At 53.9% G+C, this 20,022-nt stretch overlaps 1 protein-coding gene across 2 annotated transcripts in view; it reads left to right on the top strand.

Annotated features, from left to right (window-relative positions):
- The window catches only part of SLC43A2 (solute carrier family 43 member 2), a 39,526-nt gene extending 20,912 nt beyond the window's left edge, over positions 1-18,614 (top strand). For both annotated transcript variants that reach the window (XM_059996503.1, XM_059996504.1), the window contains exons 6-14: positions 5,466-5,558; positions 7,343-7,476; positions 7,560-7,762; positions 8,196-8,342; positions 10,809-10,947; positions 12,310-12,439; positions 14,767-14,840; positions 16,051-16,174; positions 16,730-18,614. In XM_059996503.1, the coding sequence (XP_059852486.1) occupies positions 5,466-5,558; positions 7,343-7,476; positions 7,560-7,762; positions 8,196-8,342; positions 10,809-10,947; positions 12,310-12,439; positions 14,767-14,840; positions 16,051-16,174; positions 16,730-16,891 (1,206 nt within the window). In that variant the 3' untranslated portion in view covers positions 16,892-18,614. The remainder of the gene's footprint in view (positions 1-5,465; positions 5,559-7,342; positions 7,477-7,559; positions 7,763-8,195; positions 8,343-10,808; positions 10,948-12,309; positions 12,440-14,766; positions 14,841-16,050; positions 16,175-16,729) is intronic.
- Positions 18,615-20,022: the final 1,408 nt, after the last annotated feature.

The following is a 20,022-nucleotide window of genomic DNA, read 5'->3' as shown; positions in this document are numbered from 1 at the left end:
CCCGTGCTCTGCAACAAAGAGAAGCCATCGCAATGAGAAGCCCACGCACTGCAACGAAGAGTAGCCCCTGCTCGCTGCAACCAGAGAAAGCCTGCGCGCAGCAACAAAGACCCAACACAGCCAAAAATAAATAAATGAATAAGTTTATTTTTCTAAAAAAGTGACACCTATCTGGTAAGGATGTTTTGAGGGCTTTTAGGATAATAATAGTTGCTATTATAATAATAATGCTATTATATGATTTAGTATATTAACATAACTATGTTACATTATTATACAACTTAATAATAAGGAAAAATCCTCTGATCGAGCTGCTCCTGGGCACAGCAAATGGGGGAAATTTCCTCTGGCAGGCATGACAGCTTTGGGAGGAAGGGAAGGAAGTAGCTAAAGGATAAAACACAATTAGTATTAACATATGAAAAATAATTAATGCCCCCAGGGAAACCTTCTTGTCTCCTGTGCTTGCTATTTTGTGACCACACATTGACTACTGCCAGGATGTTTATGCTTTGGGTTTCACTGGTCAGGGTCATCCTTGATACTGTTTTCAGAGAGATTTCATCTGACACAAATGTTAGGTAGTCCCTAAAAGCTGAAACAGACTTTGACTACCTATTTAAACACTTATATTGGTTAAAAAAAAAAAAAAAAAAAAAACCCACCACGAACTAAGAAGTTAAAGGCCAAACTAGGAAAACATACCTACAGTATATGGACAAACAGTGAGGGTCTTTAATATATAAAGAGCCTATGCCAAATCAATATGAACAAATTAACATCCTCATAGGAAGAAAGGACAATAGGAATATAAATGAGGAATATAAATGACTGATTTTAAAAACCGTAGAAAAAATGTTCAAAGTCATTAACAATCAATAAATGTAAGTTTTTTCAATTTCAATTGGTGTAAGTTTTCTGGAAGGCAGTCTGGCACAGAGTATCACAAAAACTTAAAAATGTGTATTCCCTTTTGCCAAATGATTCTACTTTTGGGAATTTACCTTAAGGAAATCATAGCTATATGCATGTATGTTTATCTTCAAGGATGTTCATTAAAATGTTATTTATGATAAAAATTAAAAAGGCTCTGAGAACATCAGAGAAATGGTTGCATAAATTATAGACCATCCAGAAAAGGAAATACCGGACAGCTGTTACAAATTATGTTGAAGATGAATACTAAATTACAAAATATTTATAATATATCAAGTAAAAAAAGAAAAAGTTTATAAAATAATATGTAGCATATGATCCCAGTTTGGTTACAAAGCGATAGGTATTTATGGGAAAAAGATTGAAAGGAAATATATCAAAATGGTAACACGGCTATATCAGGGGAATTTTTATTTCATTCTTTACGTGTACTTTGTTCCAGATGTTTTACAATGGACACGCATTGCTCTTCTAATCAGGAAAAATAATCGTAATTTAAATACAAGATGTACATGTTGGTAAGAAGGCTGCATAGCGTGGTTTGCCCTGAGGCTCTGTACACCCTAGGAATGGCCCTGCTGACTAAAATAACATGTTAGAGAGGAGAATTTTCAGGATGTTGCAAAGAATGTTCCAGGCAGGGAGAGGCAGGGAAGCAAGGAGGGCAGCTGGAGGTTACTGCCCTTTTCCAGGCATGAGGGCAAGTGTCTCATCCAGGACCAGATGTCAAGTCAGTCTCCTCTCCCAGCTTCCTGTTCTTGCCTGTCCTGGATCCAGTTCTGGGGAGAAGACTCCAGAAGGTGAGGTCAGAGTTGCCCACTAGCCCCAAGCCCCTGTTGTTCTGTTCTAGCTTGGGTTAGGGTAGAAGGAAAAGGGCTACCTAGCAAGCAGTCTGCTCTTCAGAAGTATCCCCTCGCCCTGTCAAAAAGTTGGGGGCACTCTTTTTACCCAGAGGTGACAACTGCAACAAAAGTGTTTCCTGGCTTGACTGCACCGAGTGGCTTCTCTCCTCCATCTGCTCTTCTGGTTGGGTTCTAAGCCCTCTTTGACCCCTTTCTTCCTCCACATGCCCTGTGGAGGCTGGAGTGGCATCCCAGGCTAGAACAGTTTCCTCTTTCCTTACAAGCGGAACTAATCTTTGGATTCTCCCTGGGGCAGATGTGGCCCCAGAAATGCCTGAGGCTGCCTTGCTGGAGTAGCCAGCGTGGCACAGCCCAAATATGTGAGCTCAGAAGCCGAGGCATGTCCTCTGAACCACAGCATACCTGGGAGGCAGGTGTGCAAAGAGTGAGGTTGTGCACCTTTAGTGCTCACTCGGATGTGCCTGGGCCCCCATGAGCACGTCACATTTCCTCTGTCTTTGCCTGGGGGAGTTTCCATATGCTCCTTCTCTCCCTCTGACCCTCTCTGAGAAGACTGAGTTGACACGGGGGGCTGGAAGAAGAGATCTTTGTGTGCTGGGGCTTCTTCGGGTAGGCTGGAGAGCCACCCTGGCTTCATGCCGTAGGATGGCTTTGTTGGCCGTACACTATAGATTAATTCATGTTCCTTTTAAATCCTGGGATCCCCAAACATCTCAAGTCTCTTATTCATGTTTTTTTTTTCTTAACAGTGATACTGAGACATAATTCACATACCATACAATTTACCTAAAGTATACAGTTCAATGGTTTTTAGTTTATTTATAGAGTTACACAGTCATCACCAGAATCCATCATATCACCCCAAATCACATCTCTGTACCCATCAGCATTTCTCCCTATTCCTCCCAGCTTCTTCCACCCCAGCCCTAGGCGACCCCTAATCTGTTCTCTGTCTCTATGGATTTGCCTGTTCTGGACATTTCATATGAATGGAATCGTACAATTTTGTGCTCTTTCATGACTGGTTCTTTCACTTAGCATAATGTTTTCAGGGTTTATCCATGTTGTGTTGATAGCATGTATCGATACTTCATTTGTTTTTGTGGCTGAATGATATTCCATTGTGTGAATGTACCACATTTTGCTTATCCAGTCATTGATGGGCATGGAGGTTGTTTCCACTTTTTGTATATTATAAAGAATGGGGGGCTTCCCTGGTGGCGCAGTGGTTGAGAGTCCGCCTGCCGATGCAGGGGACATGGGTTCGTGCCCCGGTCCGGGAAGATCCCACATGCCGCGGAGCGGCTGGGCCCGTGAGCCATGGCCGCTGGGCCTGCGCGTCCGGAGCCTGTGCTCCGCAACGGGAGGGGCCACAACAGTGAGAGGCCCGTGTACCGCAAAAAAAAAAAAAAAAAAAAAAAAGAATGGGGACTTCCCTGGCCGGCCAGTGGTTAAGACTCTGCGCTTCCACTGCACGGGGTGTGGGTTCAATCCCTGGTCGGGGAACTGAGATCCTGCATGCCACAAGGTACAGCCAAAAAAACCAAAAACACTGCTATAAACATTCATGTACACATGGGCATATATTTTCATCCCTCTTGGGTATATATATACCTAGGAGTGAAATTTCTGGGTCATATGGTAGCTCTGTGTTTAATTGAGGAACTGCCAGTGTTCTCCAAAGTGGCTGTATACCATTTTACATTCCTACCAGTAGTGTAGGAGGGTTCTCATTCCTCTGTATCAGCACCAGCGTTTGTTATTATGTGTTGTGTTTTTTTTTTAATTATTATTATAACCACCCTAGGGGGTATGAAGCAGTATCTCATTGTAGTTTTAATTTGCATTTCCCTATGATTAATGATATTGAGTATCTTTTCATAAGGTTATTGGCCATCTGTATGTCTTCTCTGGAGAAATGTCTATTCAGAAATGTCTATTTGCCCATTTTTTTAAATAAATTTATTTTATTTTATTATTATCATTATTATTTTTTTGGCTACGTTGGGTCTTCACTGCTGCGCGCAGGCTTTCTCTAGTTGAGGTGAGCGGGGGCTACTCTTCGTTATGGTGCACCGGCTTCTCATTGCGGTGGCTTCTCTTGTTGCGGAGCACGGGCTCTAGGCATGCAGGCTTCAGTAGCTGTAGCACACAGGTTTCAGTAGTTGTGGCGCGTGGGTTTCAGTAGTTGTGACTCGCGGGCTCTAGAGTGCAGGCTCAGTAGTTGTGGTGCACGGGCTTAGTTGCTCCGCGGCATGTGGGATCTTCCTGGACCAGGGCTCCAACCCGTGTCCCCGGCATTGGCAGGCGGATTCTTAACCACTGTGCCACCAGGGAAGCCCTATTTGCCCATTTTAAAAATGGTTATATGTGTTTTTTTTTTTACTGAGTTGTAGGAGTTCTTTATACACTGCAGATACAGGTGCCCTATCAGATAGCTGATTTGTACAAATTTTCTCTCTTCTGTGCCTCTGTTCGTTTTCTTGATGGTATCTTTGAAGCACATTTTAAATTTTGATGATGCCCCTCCTTCATTTTTAATTGTGGTCAGAACAGGCAGAAATGATGAGGGGCAGGTAAATAAACACATTCAAACGGCCTCCGTTCAGCAAAAGCAGATTAGCTTGCGGGCAGCCATCACGTGGTCTGTGTTTGATAAAACCCCAAAATGATTGCAGACAAAGGGGGAGGGGAACATATATTAGGTCCATAGAAACACCTGAGTTCAGTGAAACAGGTTGGCAGATCCAGGGAGCGATTCTCAATGCCAGGGACCTTGTGGGTGTGGCTGGGAAACCTTCAGTACGCGGTACGAGCGCCCCTGAGGTTAGCAAGAGCAGCCAGGACTGCCGTTTGAGGAGGATGCGCTTTGCCCCATGTCTGTTTGGATCCATGACCGAGTTGCCATATTATACCGTGTCTGGATTTGTATGGAATCACTGGGGGTTTTAGCTTCGCAGTCGTGTTGGACGGGCCCAGAGCAAGCTGCTGTGAGATGGGAAGAGCAGCCTCACAGGGAAGAGAGCCTGAGCCTCCCTTGCCGTTGCTCTTTCCAGATGGAAAAGGGGAAAGCCCTCCTTGGACCTAGAAATTCAGACGCAGGACTTCCGGGCCAGCCCCCTCGTCCGCCCTGGGGGCTATAGAATTCTGATTGGCACCTTCCAGAGACCTACTCTTCTCAGCAAGAAAAGCAGCCTTTGCTGACATCTGGCCCTTCTGGGACACGGATATTTTTATTTATAAAATGATCTCATCCTCAAATAGATTCTTATTCCTAACAGGCTTGCTCCCTTTGAGGGTTGCCTCAGGCTCCCAGCTGTGCTTGCTGGCATCTTCCTGTAACCCTGCAAAGGCAGAAGGACCTGGCCTGTGCCGGAGAAGAGAGGAGGGATGCTTGCCAACCAGGAAGTCTACCAGCTCTGTCTTCATGTGCAGAGTCTGAGTTCTGTATTACTCTCCTCCCTTCCTTTATCAGCCTCAGTCTGGGAAGAAAAAACTTTCAATTAGCTGCGATTACCCCTGGACCGATGCCCCCGTGAATCACACGGGGAGGAGAGTAGATAAGAAATGGTACCTGAGGATGTCATGATTCTTTCTTCCCCTCCTCTTTCATCCGTCCCCTGTCTGTTCTCTCAGCAGAAGTCTCCCTTGCTTCTTATCTTTCAGCTGCCCAACATGTTTGGTGACCTCCGGTCCACGTTTATTGCCTTGATGATTGGATCCTATGCCTCCTCAGCAGTCACCTTCCCAGGAGTCAAGGTGAGCGTGTGTACCAGTGTCTGAGCAGAGGCCTCCTTTAAGCCTCCTTCAGCGCTCCCAGAAGAGGGAAGTCATTGCGGGTGCTGGGGCCCCCCCTTCCGCCAAGCCCCATCTGGGGGCAGGATGCACCTGGGCAGCATGGGGGTAAGAAAAGAACCCTGGGGCTTCCCTAGTGGCGCAGCGGTTGAGAGTCCACCTGCCAATGCAGGGGACACGGGTTCATGCCCCGATCCGGGAAGATCCCACGTGCCGCGGAGCGGCTGGGCCCGTGAGTCATGGCCGCTGAGCCTGCACGTCTGGAGCCTGTGCTCCACGACGGGAGAGGCCACAACAGTGAGAGGCCCGCGTACCACAAAAAAAAAAACAAAAAAAAAACTGCTGTGCGTGGGGCGGGGTGGGGGGGGGTTGGGGGAGGGGCAGGGGGGTTGGGAAATCCAAGCATATCACTGCAAGGTGTGACTGAAGGCTGCCTTTGCGTTTCAGGCCTGGGGACAGAAAGGGGGTGAGTGTTTGTCCCCAGTCCTGAGCTAACTCTAGTCCCCCCACCCCCAGGCCTGTTGCTGTTGGGCTATATTGCTCCCCACTGCCAGAGCGCTGCTCGCAGCCAAGTTGGTTCAGCTGTCTCCCTCCCAGGCAGGATTCGGAGCCCGTGGAAGTCACACAGGGTCAGGATGGAGCAAACACCTCGCTGTTCATCAGTCCCAGTTCCTGCTCCCAATCCTGTTGCTCCTGAAGGGGCTTCAGAAGGGGCTTCTCCCTTCTGTGGCACCAGCACCACATCAGTCCCCTTTGCTGAGAGGTCCAAGAGGGAGAGGCCATAGGGCAAGAGGAGGAGGAGTCACAGAAGGCGTGGGCCAGGGGCTTCCCTGGGGATCCAGTGGTGAAGACTCCACGCTTCCACTGCAGGGGGCACGGGTTCGATCCCTGGTCAGGGAACCAAGATCCTGCGTGCCACACAGCGCAGCCAAAAAACAAAACAAGAAGACGTAGGCCGGCCGCCTGGACTTCGAGGCGCTTGCAGGGGCTGGGGCCAGACGTCTGGATTTTAGGGGTCCTCGAGTTCCTGGAGTGCAGAGGAGCCTACAGGTTCCCCCTCCTCCTCTTCTCCGTGTCTAACTGCTGGTCCCCTCCCTGGGTAGCTGGGCTGCTGTCTGGCACTACTCTGGGGACTCTTGTGCTGGAAATCAATGGCGATAATGACATTAACAGGCTTGCAGGCTTCTCACCTGCCAGGCCCTGTGCTGAGCCCTCTACCCGCTTGACCCCCACCTTGACACCATGAGGGTACATGCCAGTGTCACACCCATTTCACAGAGGAGCAAAGCGACTGTTCCAACTGTTCATTCCTTGAGTATTTTTCTGGCCCCTACCGTGTGTATGCTTCAGGGTACTAGAGGAACATCAGTGGACGAGGCTGGAGGTTCCTCAGGGAGCTGGCCTAGTAACAGATGAGGAAATGAATCAAGAAGTCAAAAACCTCAGCCAGGGCTGTTCACTGTGAGCCAGTGATGTGACAGTGATGGGTGGTCTGGGAGGGCCTCTCCAAGGAGATGACATTTGGTCCAAGCTGGAGGCATTTGGTCCAGGGCGAGCTAAGATTATTGGAATGCAGGTGCCTGACGACCAAACACCCAGGCTGATGGGGCCATGCCTCCCCTCGCAGCTGAGCGCAGGGAGAGCAGGACTGCTGGGTGCCCCTACCCGCTGCCCGCTCCAGCTTCCCTCTGCTAACTCTGCCCTCCGCCCTGCCCTGACTCCAACCGCTACCCCGTTGTGCCTCTCAGGTCATCTACGACTTCGGTGCCTCCTTCATCGTCATGCTCGTGGTCTGGGCCGGCTGCTCCGGGCTGGTTTTCCTCAACTGCTTCTTTAACTGGCCCCTGGAGCCCTTCCCAGGCCCAGAGGACATGGACTACACGTAAGTGGACGTGCGGTCTGCTCCCACCCCTACGCCGGCGAGGGGCCCTGGCAGCGCGACAGACACTCTCCTGTGGCCTCTAGGGTGAAGATCAAGTTCAGCTGGCTGGGCTTCGACCACAAGATCACTGGGAAGCAGTTCTACAAGCAGGTGACCACGGTCGGGCGCCGCCTCAGCGTGGGCAGCTCCATGCGGAACGCCAAGGAGCAGGCGGCACTGCAGGAGGGCCACAAGCTGTGCCTGTCCACCGTCGACCTGGAGGTCAAGTGCCAGCCTGATGCCGCAGGTACCGCGTGCGGCCCCCACCTCCCAAGCCTGCCTGAGCCGTCAGCAGGGGCTCCTGAACCCACACCCGCACCCCAGCAACAAGGAGGGGGAGGCCGGTCCAGATGTGGAAGCTGCAGCCCCCTCGGGGGGACCAGCTCCCGCTGAGGGCTTTGTGGGTACCATCTCCCTTAATCCCCATTTCATCCCCAAAGAGCCGGTGGCACCATCCAGCCTGCCGTACAGACGAAGGGTCAGCGAGGCTGAGGGTCTCACCCAGCTTGTTTCGTACGTCTGGGTGACCTGACTCTGCGTCCAGCCGTCCACCTCACCCAGCATGATTTGGTCGGCAAAGCAGGGCTGTCAGCCCCATGCGCCCAGCACCTGGGTGGCGGGTGCGCCGTGGCCACGGCGGTACCGCCCGCTTCTCCCTGAGCACCCTCTTCTCCCCGCAGCGGCCCCCTCGTTCATGCAGAGCATGTTCAGCCCCATCCTGCTGCTCAGCCTGGTCACCATGTGCGTCACCCAGCTGCGCCTCATCTTCTACATGGGCGCCATGAACAACATCCTCCAGTTCCTGGTCAGCGGCGACCAGGACGCAGGTAGGTGGCCTCCAGGCCCCGGGGCGCAGCCCATGAGCGGTGGCCACTCCTGCCCGCCTGAGGTTCAGCCCCCTGCCCGGCTGGGCTGGACCAGCAGGGCCGTGAGATGGCAGAGTCCAAGGGCCTGATTGTGTGTCAGAGCCGTTTCATCACGGCCGGGCCCAACTGTCCTTTCATGTCCCCGTCAGAGTTTCCCGGTTTAGGAGGGAGGAGAGGACTAAAATAACTACGTGTGTTTGGGGTGTGGGGGTGTGTTTTTTGTTGCCTGAGGGGGACGGTTGACGTGTGTGTTCGTAAATGAAAACACGGCACGGAACGCGGTACTCCACCTGAGAGCCTGTTGAAAGGCTATCTGTCAAACCCAACGCCAAGAATCCTCCGGGAAACCGCAGGGGTGCCGCGTGGAGAGGCTGGGGGCCGAGCTGGGGGCTGGGCTACTGCGGCTGGAGGCTGGGGCTCCTGGGCCTGCACAGGATCTGTGCCCTGAACCGGGAAGCAGAGCCAGGTGGAGCCTTCCTCGTGGGTAATCCAGTCCAGGCTTGTTACTTCTGGTAAACAGAACTGATAACCCACCTGCCACTTTTCCAAGAGAACACACAAGCTGATGAGAGGTTTTGATTCTACAAAGAAAGTCATTACTTCCTCAGGGCCTGAGCTGAGTCAGCTTTAGTTATCCCTAAGCGGGACAAACACATCTGGTAAATCCTTTTTATGGGCTGTCTCATTGGTGTGCAATGTTTGGGTTGGTTCCCCCCCCCCGGCCCCCCCCCCCCGGGAAGATCTGCCAGGCACTGTACATTTTTAAAGAGGATGAGAAACCTGGCCTTAGCAAAAGGGGAAGGTGACAAAGAGGCACACATAATGCAGGTGCTACTCCAAAAATGGGTGTTCGGACGTGAAGCAATGTGGAAAAATCCTATCACGCACTCTCACAAAAATTTGTAGCAAATGCAAAGATAGGAAGAAAAAGCACCTGTTTAGCTTTGTTTCGTCCAATGATATTCCCCTAGATTTCTACCCCAGGAACCCTTTTATTATGTAACATTCATTAAAATCTGTGTGCCACGCTTTGGGGAGAGATGACCTCGCGTGTCTGTTTGCCCTCTATTGTAAACCCTGAGGCCCAGACAGGTGGAGACTCTGACGGGTACAGAGAAGGGCCCTCACTGGCCCTTGGAAGGCAAATCTCCCTGCCGCTGAGTCATGGCCTTTTACTCTCTGAGAACTCTTGCTGCTCAAGAGGCATTTTTTCCATCTCTTTCCCGCATTCAAAAAGTCAGTTTCAAGAAGTAGAGGAAGTTGGGCCAGGAAATTCGGTCTGCAGCTGACAGGGCATTGGTTTTCCCCATCCTGCCCCTCTGAGCAGTTGTGCCTGACATCACACACACACACACACACGCACGCACACACACACACATGTCTGGCTATCAGGGTCAGGGGGCCAGTAGGTGGATGGGAGACCAGCGCTGGCTAGTGAGATACTTGGGCTGGGTGTGGGGTAGATTCTTTGCCCTCGGAGGGAACAAGGGCAACGAGGCCCAGGTTCTGCCAGGTCTTCTGCACCCACACTGCTTCCCCATCACGGTCCCCCGCAAACACCACAGGCCTGATTTACCAGCCCGCTTGTGACGAGGCACCAGCTGCACATGAGTGAGGCCCCAGCCGGCAGGAAAACGTCTGCAGACACCCGCGCTGGGCACTCTTGAGAGTCGGGGCTTGGTGGGAAATGGCGTGTGAGCTGGGCCCAGAGCTAGTCTGCCTCCGTGCCCCATCCCCCTGTAATAACCTGTGACATTTCTGCTGCTGACCTCACTCCTCTCTGCTTTTTCACTTTTGCTTTCTTGATGCAGTGATGGCTACCGGTAAGCCAGTGGGGGTGGGGGACGGGGGATCGTCAGGGAACACATGACATCCTCTCCTAGCCGGTCTCTGTTCAACTGAGAAACACCTCTCCTTGAACTCCAGACGTCCCTCTCGGCCAGACCTGTGTTTGGGGGTGGGGCGGTCAACATTCAGCTTCTGTTTGTCTGAGAAATCCCATCATAATTTTAAGGCTCTTTGAAGATTGAAGCCCTTACATCAGTGCCCTTGTGAGTGGTGCCTTCCTGGTATATTTCTAGAGGCAGAAAGCTGACGGCCAGTCACACACAAAACCTCAGTCCCAGGCATTGGTAATTTTGTGGTTCCCAAAGTCAGAGAGACTTCCTGGAGCTTCTGGGGGAAGTCACTGTGACATACTGGATTTCGTTAGCCGTTTCTTGGAAATAGGCGAGGACTTTGGAGAAAAGAAAAGGGTGGCTTTGATTTCAGAGGTTAAGGTCTCCGGGCTCCCCTCATGACCCACAGTGACAAGGGGGCGGTTCTGGAGAAGATCCCAGAAGGGCTTGTGGGGTCACAGACTCTGCCCAGCGCCCACCCCAGGCCTCTGCCGGCAGCCCCCGTGACCCAGCCCGTCTTTATCCTCAGTGGGCCTCTACACCTCCATCTTCGGTGTGCTCCAGCTGCTCTGCCTGCTGACAGCCCCCGTCATTGGCTACATCATGGACTGGAGGCTGAAGGAGTGTGAAGATGGCCCTGAGGAGCCCGAGGAGAAAGACGCCAACCAGTGCGTAGGCGGAGCTCGTGCCCCGGGCCCAGGCCCCCAGAGGGAGAAGCCCACCGGTCAGGTGTTAGGCAGCATCAGGGTGGGTGGGTTAGGTTTTAAAGTTAGCAGGAGAGGCGAAAGAGGGCTGTGCTCAAAGCTGCTCTTGCCCGCGCTCAGCTCAGCACACATTTTGGTCTGTTGCTTCTGTAAGGAAAGTTTTTTGTATGCAAAAGTTGGGGAGGCACGGAGCTCGAAGAGAGGAGGAGAGAAACCAGAGGAAGGTCTGTGCAGACAGCTATCAAACATCCTGCTTTTAGGGCTGCTCTGCGGTCCTTAGCACACGTAGTGCACCAGCAGACATCCTCAGAGTGGTCTGTTTGCCTGCAAGGTCTGCTCCACTGGGTGTGAGTAGTAAACGGCTCTAACCTTAATACATGTCAATAGATCTGTTCATGACTGTGAGAATTAAGCAAGGGACCGGAGCCCTACTTTACAGAAGGGTTGGGCTCTAAGATCAGAGGATGAGTTAAATGCTGTCTTCTCTGACTCCACCTTAGTACAATAAGCTCCTCTTTACTGTATCAGGCCCTGTGCCAAGCCCTTAATGCACAACATCTCAGGTAAGCCTCCCAGCACCTCGATGAGTTAGACCCATTTTGCAGATGAGGGGACTGAAGCTAGGCGTCTGAGTGGCTTGCCTGAGGTCACATAGGGAGAAAGTGGTGGGTCTGGGCCTCCCTGCACATCTCTGAGCCCTTGGATGTCATACAGTTGTCCGTGGGGTATCTTTGTGGGTGTTGAGGCTGGAATCAGTAATAGTGAATTCACAGGGAAATAATTACAGAGAATGTTCTGTTATGTAGGTCAGGTCCTACAGCCAGAAGGCTGTTGGTGCCCATTCCAGTTCCATCTGCCGCATACCCGTTTCTCCTTCGCCCCTTCCTGCCGCCCAAGGAGAAATCCACTCACTCCCTTTTTTGGCTTATTATCTGGCTTAGTGTCAGCTCCCTGCAGGATTCAGGTGAAGTTGGAGCCAGTAGTGAAGGAGGCTTTGCCACATCCTGACCTGGGTGCACTCTCCTCCTCCCTCCCCATCATCGGACCTCAGTCTTCGCCGAAGCAGCGCAGGGTGTTGACGCCCGTCTCCTCGTGCCTTCTCGCGTCCGACCTCTCCACTGAGGTTGACACTCCGCGCTCAGTCCAGGGGGTGCAGTGGGGAGTGTCCCTCGTGCTGGTCTAGCCCCCACAGTCCCTAGCACATGCTTGCGGGTGGTCTCTGAGTCTTGCGCTGTCCACAAGCTGTGACTCCCGGGACCTGGCTTCCTGGGAGAGCCCATCCTCCAGGGAGCCCCCAGCTCTGGTGTGTGCTCTGCGTTTCCACAGAGGTGAGAAGAAGAAGAAGCGGGACCGGCAGATCCAGAAGATCACCAACGCCATGCGGGCCTTCGCCTTCACAAACCTGCTGCTCGTGGGCTTTGGGGTGACTTGCCTCATTCCCAACCTGCCTCTACAGGTGGGTATGGGGAGAGGGAGAAGCCAGGTGGGGTATGGGGTGATGAGACTGAAGGGTGCATGATGTTTCATGGGAGAGAGAACAGTGCTCGCTCAGCAAAGAGAACAGTGACTTTTCATTTGTTTAATTCAACCAACCAACCTATCAACCGGCCCGCTGTGATTTACCAAAGGGCCCCCTACCTGCCAGGCTCTGTACGTGCGTGATGCTGGGAGCAAGGTGTAAAGGAAACTCAGATTGCCTTTCACAGAAGACTCTTCTCTATGAAAGTACATCATTCTTCTCGGTCTTTAGGCGTCTTACCTACCACGAGTACCATCATCTTACCGTTTCTGGAACCACGTGGTGTAGTTGTGTGGCTGCTCGCTTTGCATGCGCTCGAACAGCTGAAGTCTGATGTCCAAAGAACTCTGGCTAGTCTGTGGCGTTGGTGGGAACGTCTGCTCCTCCAGTACAGGGGAGCAAGACCGACGATCCCTTGGCATCTGGGTTCAAAAGTTTAATTCCTTCTCACAAGATTTCCAGTGCCTTTGGAACCTGACTTTTGGCAGAGAGTTTGAGAAAGGTAGATTTTGTTACCTGCCTGGCTCCACCCTTAGGTCCACAGAAGTGTTCTAGTTCTAATCCCCAAATGTATGAACTTGGAAGGGACAAAAGTGATGGCATTGCTTCCAGATGGGTGTGACCCAAGTCCAGATGGTATCTTGGACCAGGTCCAGGAGGAAAGCAAGAGTCCCTTCCTACAAGTGGCCGCACGTAGAAGTTCATTGAACGCCCAGGTGTGCACCACCCACAGGTGCTACCATGTGTTTGTGCCGACACCGCGTGCAGCCAGAGTAAACCATGGGAGGCCCTACCGGTTCCAGATGGGAGTATTGCTGCATCCCTGGTGCCCTCCCGGCCTCCTGGTGGTGGCCCTCTCCGCAAGACCGGCAGACCCTTGCCCTGACCACCCTTGTCCAGTCGCGGGGCAATGCTCAGTGAGGACAGTCATCTGCTTTGTGTTTTATCCAGTTCTTATTGAAAGGCAAGTTGTGAAAAGGCAGCAAGGCATTTGGAGTGGAAAGCAGAGCCCGCCGAGGGACGGGTGCACGTTCAGGCACAGCCCTCTCGCAGCACCGCAGGAGCAGCCCTCGCCGCCTCCACTGCCCACATTCCCGGAAACGGGTCTTGGCCGCTGAGCCCGGTGGCAGGGCTGTGTGCAAAGAGCAAACAAAGGGTCCTGGGAGCAAAGGAGACAGCTCGTGGCTCTAAGGAATCGTTAACAAGTGCTTGCTAAGCTTGCCAAGCTTGCCAGCAGTGACCTTTCCTCAGGAAAGCAGAGCTAGAGGGGAGAGGGACAGCCATCTACCAGTAGGGCCTGGGTGGCCAGGCAGGGAGACCTGGGCACAGTCCTCAGGTCCGCGAAGGCAGGAGTGGTGATCAGTGACCTCCTGCTTAGTGCTATGTCCATACGTACACTTAAGAGCAGACTCTAGATGGGGGCGGGATGGGGGGAGCCCTGGGTTTTAGTGTTTGCCAATTTCCACGGTGCAAGTGCTCTCGTCGTGGCTGATATCAGCCAATACGGTGTCACCAGCCGTGGAGTTGGAAAGAGACACAGTAACACACCATCATACGATATTTACAGTAGAGCAAAAAACCTTAAGAGCAGGAATTCCCTGGTGGTCCAGCGGTCAGGACTCCGCGCTTTCGCTGCTGAGGGCGCAAGTTCAGTCCCTGGTTGATCCTGCAAGCTGTGCAGTGCAGCCAAAACTAAAAAAATTAAAAAATTTTCGAAAAAACAAAAAAACCTTAAGAGCACGGCTAATGGTAAAACAGAATAAAATAATTAGGATGTGCTGGGTTTTGAGTATTCATTAACTTTGTTTTCAACGTACAGTTGACCCCTGAACAACACAAGTTTTAATTGCGTGGGTCCACTCATACTCAGATGGTTTTCAGTGGTAAACACTAAGTACCACGTGATCCGTGGGTGGTTGAATCCGAGGATACAGAACTGTGGGTACAGAGGGCCGACTCTAAGTTATATGTGGACTGTTGGCTGCGTGGAGGGTCGGCACCCCTAGCCCCCCGTGTTGTTTAAGGGTCAACTGTGATTTGTTGAATTGTACGTTTATTACAGTTGAACTGTTAGTAGTGACTGTGTTTAACTTAAAATCGGCTCAGAATTCTTGGTAGTTCAGGAGTTGGCCCTGGAAAGCTGGCACAAGCTGACTCCAGGGCGCCAGTACTCCCACCGCTCAGGACCCCAGGAGCTGTGGGGCAAGGGGACAAGGTGAGGCCCTCTATGTCTCTTGCTCAACACTCTGCTCTCCCGCCCTCAGATCCTCTCCTTCATCCTGCACACGATTGTGCGAGGATTCATCCACTCTGCCGTCGGGGGCCTCTATGCCGCTGTGTAAGTCCTGGGAGCTGTGGGTGGCCTGGTGGCCGAGGGTAAGGGAATGACCTGAGGGAGGTTCCTGGTGGGACTGAGGGCCTGAAGGGGGCCATCTTGTTCACTTGGGGTTCATCCTCTGGCCTTAGGTACCAGGGCTTCTGTTGGGTGTGTCAGGGGAAGGCCATACCTGGCAGGAGCAGGTCAGTGGGCAGTTGGGTGCCCACAAGCCTTGGCATTTAACAGGAAGTCAGTTCCCCCAGCCAAGGTGCCGCTCGTTGTTGCTGCGCAGCCGGGTTCTGAGGCTGCCTCTGGCTGCTCATGGGAAGGGCAGGGGGGTGGGTTCTAGCTGCCCACAGCTCAACGGTGATCTTCAAGTGGGCTTCAGCGGCGGCAGTGACGTGACTAACTGAGCCCAGGATGTGCCTGACAGATCCCACCCAGGGCCTCAAAGGGCTGGTTCTGTCCACAGCCTTCTTAGGCCTTGGCTAAAGTGAAACCTGCCTCCTTTTCCAAGAGGCCACACGTGCCTAAGGAACCATAGTTGTTCCTTCTCCTTGGGCCGGGCCTCGGCTCACACATTGGAACCCAAACACCATCCACTGTCTCCCTCCGACCAAAGACTAGCCCGTTCCTCCAGCCGTTCCTTGCTAGGAGTCCCTTCTCACCTCTGGGGCCATGATGCCTGGCGTGGCCCCAGAATTCTGGCAGAATCTGGCTAAGGTTTTGCCAGAACTCTCTCCCTCTCTCAACAGTATCCCATGGGGGTCATTCCAGGTCTGCCTGTTCCACCCCCACCTACCCCCCGGGCCTGGAGGAAGTTGTGGCTGCCCTGGCAGAGTCTGAGGGCCTCGTCCGAGGGCTGTGATGCTATGTTTCCGTGATTACACAACGCTCCTCTGGAAGAGGGTGCAGCCAGGCCGGGCCCAGCCTCCGACCTGCCCGCTGGGCCCGGCTCACAGGCTGCAGACTCCGGCTGGCACCGCACCTCCCACTTGGCTTGGCCAGACACCCCCGGGCCCCGGGGCCTCACGCTGGTCCAAAAGACAAATTCGCTTTGCAGAACTGCTCAGCAGAAAGCAGTCCAGGGATGGACACCCCATTCCCACCTCTTCTCTGCCACCGGAGGTGCAGCCTGGGGGCACCGGCACCTGGGGCCAGGCTGCGAACGAGCATGTGGGAAGCCGGAGCATGGCCCCCTGTGGTGACAGGTTCTCTACTGCCCCGGCAGGTACCCCTCCACGCAGTTTGGCAGCCTCACAGGCCTGCAGTCCCTGGTCAGTGCACTCTTCGCTCTCCTGCAGCAGCCCCTGTTTCTGGCTATGATGGGTCCCCTCCAGGGAGACCCCCTGTGGGTAAGAAGGATCGCGGGGCAGAGGGCTATGGGCATCCGCCCCACTCTGCTGGTTGGGAGCTGGGAGGCATCACTCGGGGGCTTCTAGAACCCCGGGACAGGCAGTTTGGAACTTTGGTTAGGATCAATTCAGGAACCCCTGTGAATGGGCAGGAGGGACAAGAGGAGAAGAGTGTCCTTTCTGGACCTGATTTTGGGGTAAATCGAACCAAGTTGCTGTCCCTGCTCCTCCTGCCAAAGGCCCAGATTCTTAACCAGGTGCTTTGAGCTTGTCCCAATCCCCCCCCCCGCCCCAGAGATTCAGATCAGTACAGTATGGTGGCCCGGCCCGTGGACAGCTGGGGAATTCTGTTGCTGGAATGTGGAACGACGGGACCTCCAACCTCTTGAAACTCCTTGTTTGTTTTTCCTCTCCTCTCCTGTGACCTTCTCCCCACTCCCAAACCTGAGAGCGAGGAAGGGGCTGGAACTGGGCTCTGCAAAGACCACAGCCCCTGCCTGCTGCCTCCCTCCGCCGCCCTTGGTGGCGACTCGACTCTCATCCCTGCCTCCCCAGGTGAACGTGGGGCTGCTTGTCCTGAGCATGCTGGGCTTCTGCCTTCCCCTCTACCTCATCTGCTACCGGCGCCGACTGGAGAGGCAGCTGCAGCAGAAGAGGGAAGACGACAAGCTTTTCCTCAAGCTCAACGGCTCGTCCAACCGGGAGGCTTTTGTGTAGCGCCCACCGCCTCGGAACTGCGGCGTCCCGCCCTTGCTTCAGTGACTCAGCGGTGTCCTCCCCACCCCAGAGGACCTCCACGCACCCCTAGGATCCTGTCCTGCACCATGTTGGAGTCCTCGCTCCCTCCCAGGGCCCTGGTCCTGCCTCGGAGCTCTGCGGCGGAAGGATGGGAGAGGGCCCGGTCAGGCGCTTCTCCTGCCGGAAGCAGAGGCGCTCTGGACTTCGCTCAGCCACCTTCGAGGGGCCCTGGAGCCTCGGGGCTCCGTGGTGCCTGCAGGAGCAGACAGGAGGACCCCGGGCAGGCAGGCCCTCTCCCCCCAGCGTGTCGAGATTCCGCCTCTTGCCAAAGCAGAGGAGTCTGCCGTCTACTGCCCACCACCTGCCCCTCGGCTGCATGTCCACCAGCCACGCCTGCTGAGGACAAAGGCTTGCACTGTCTGTACCCGCCTCGCCTGGCCCCTCACCTCCTCCCCCCGGCCAGTCTGAGCTGCCTGAGGAAGGAAGGACCCGCTTCCTGTTGTTGGTGCTAACTCCTTTGTGATTCCAGCCCCCTGTGGCCTGTCCTCCTGTTCGAGGCCTGTGGAGAAGGCCCCCTGGCTTAAAGCCTGGGGAGGGGATGGAGGGCTGGATGGTCACATGTGGCTCAGGAGCTGTGGTCAGGGCCGAGCAGAGGGCCTGAGCCGGGGGCATGTCTCCACTGCCACCCTCTGTCCAGTCTGTGACCTGAAGGGAATTAAAGGGGCACCACACACAAACACACGCATGCGCGCGTGCGCGCGCACACACACACGCGCACACACGCGCACACACATACACACAGCTGTTTTCGTGGGGGTGGAAGTGAAGATGTGGCTGACAGACGTGGAGGTCCAGGCCCGGGTGGGAAGGTGGATTTGTGAGAGACCTAGGGGTGCGTGTGCATGTGGGTTGTGCGCGCGTGTCCTGTGCATGAGAGATGTGTGTGGGATGGGGGTGGGACGTGGGCGCTGGGGGTCTGCCCTTATCCTCCCGGAGACACCCCGGAGCCAGCCAGGCCCGCAGCAAGCCCAGCGCCCAGGAGCCAGCCCCGCTCAGGGTTGGGAGCTTGTCCCAGGCTGCAGGGCCACAGCGTCCCCTGCTGGCAGACTTTCCAAGGGCCCTGGAGCTGTTTATGCGGGCGAGGCCCCGTTTCCTCTGCCAGGCGGGCCTGGCTTGCCAACCCACCCACCTTGACTGCCCTCAGAAATGTGTCTGAGGCTTCCTGGGAGCTCTGAGAGGGGTGGGTTGATTTTTAGGTGAATTGTTTTGGTGGTTGGTTTTTTTTTCTCCCCCCTTTTAAGTTTTATCAGACTCCTTTTTATAAAGCAATAAATCCATTTTCCTCCTGGTAAGGGATGCCCCTTCTAGCATATCAGTTAATGACTACATGTGCCTGTTTTGAGCTTGAGAAGAAAAGGCAAGACAAGATTTTCTGCCCCAGTCGTACCCAGCGACTCACCGTCTCTCTGGGTGTGATTGCTGTCTCGGGAGGGGCAGTGGGCCAGGAAAAGACCTTCCTCCCCCGCCCCACCCCCAAACAAATGGGGCTTGTGCAGACACCTTAGAAGTGTGGCCATCCCCTCCTCTGCTGCTTATCCCAGCCCGACAGGCTAATCCTGACCCCCTTTCATCCCTGCTCAGACTTCCTGTCACCAGTCAACCATGCTGAGGGTTCCTCCTAAGTTCAGGACACAGGGTGACCCCAGGAGAGCCGCAGGCTCAAAGAGAGCAGAGGCGGGATGTGGCGGAGGAACGGGTGGCAACAGGAAGGGGCAGGGGCAGGCCCAGGCCCGAGCCCTTTGAATGCACGTAATCTCCCTAGGCTTCACCCACTCAGATACTCAAAAGCAAATATTTGTTTTAAACAGACTTTTTTTAAAAAAGAGAGCCTGAGATCAACATTTCCCAAAGCATTCCTCAGCATGCTCGTTCTGTGAGATGTTAAGGTCATTCTCATGTCTTAAGACAGCATTATAGTCAGATTCGGGAAATGTTGAGATAAGGTCAGATGAGCGGCACTGATGGGCTGTGCCTCTCCGGGGGGGTGTGGTCTGTGACTAAGGGATGGCTTTAACCATCACAGCCGTCCTCCACATGGGGCCCAATGACCACGAGCAGCAGGAGCTCTCGGGTGCTGGTTAATAACAGCCTCTGGGCCTTGCCTCTGACCTAGAGGGAAACCGAAGTCTACACTTTGCTAAGCCCCACCTGGTGGTTCTGGCGCCCGCCCCCCCAACATTTGAGACCCACTGACAAAGGAGTGCAGTTTGGGGAAGCGCTGACTAGCAAGGGCCCTTCCAGCTGGGAGATATGTTGAGCTTGTACAGACATGGCCTGTGCTGTTCCCAGCAGTGCCCAGCCCAGCCAAAGTGGGAGCTGCGGCCTCTCTCTCTCACCCACCTGCAGGGTGTGTGCGCTTTGGGGGAAGAAGCAGGCATTAAGAAACCAGAGTTCAGGGTGGGAGATAGTCTAGAGCCAATAGTGCGTGGGGATTAGAGGCATGAAAATGGGAGCAGGGTACCAGATGGGTTGGGGACCACAGGTGCCCCCCCACTCCCTTGCCTGTCATTTTGCTCTGACTGTACAGGGTTGATGGGTTACATATTTTCCCATTACCATCACTGGATCACGCTAACAAGCCAGGAGTTCATACTACCCTCCCTAATTTACAGCTGGAAAAATTGAGGCCCAGGGAGGTGGAGTAACTTGCTCAAGGTGAGAGCCAGGACTCACATGTGGTTCTTATCCTCTAGGTCAGGACATTCCATTCAGAGCAGCAGCCCCAGGGGCCACCAGGCCTTGAGATCAGGGCGAAACAGCCTAAGGGAAGCAAACACAGGCGAGGTGTCTGTTTCTTGGAGCCAAGAGCTTCCTTGGAGAGAGTGGGGCGAGCTCTACTTAGTAGAGTCATCTTGGCCCTAGAGGCCGATGGTAGCTTGGGGGAGCAAGTTTCTGGTCGCCCCAACCCTTGGGAGGAGTGCCCTGGGGTGGAGCAGGGACCACATGGCCTCGGCCCTCTATCTTCGTCCTCCTCCTCCAGGCTTCTGGTGGGAAGGAGCTGGAAGTCGTGCCCAGCCCTGCGGGCTCAATCAGAGTGAAGAGCGCAGCCA

The sequence above is a fragment of the Delphinus delphis genome, chromosome 19 (genome assembly GCF_949987515.2).
Source record: "Delphinus delphis chromosome 19, mDelDel1.2, whole genome shotgun sequence".
Lineage (NCBI taxonomy): Eukaryota > Metazoa > Chordata > Mammalia > Artiodactyla > Delphinidae > Delphinus > Delphinus delphis.
Note: the sequence above shows the minus strand (reverse complement) of the source record. Positions and strands in the feature narration are given on the sequence as shown.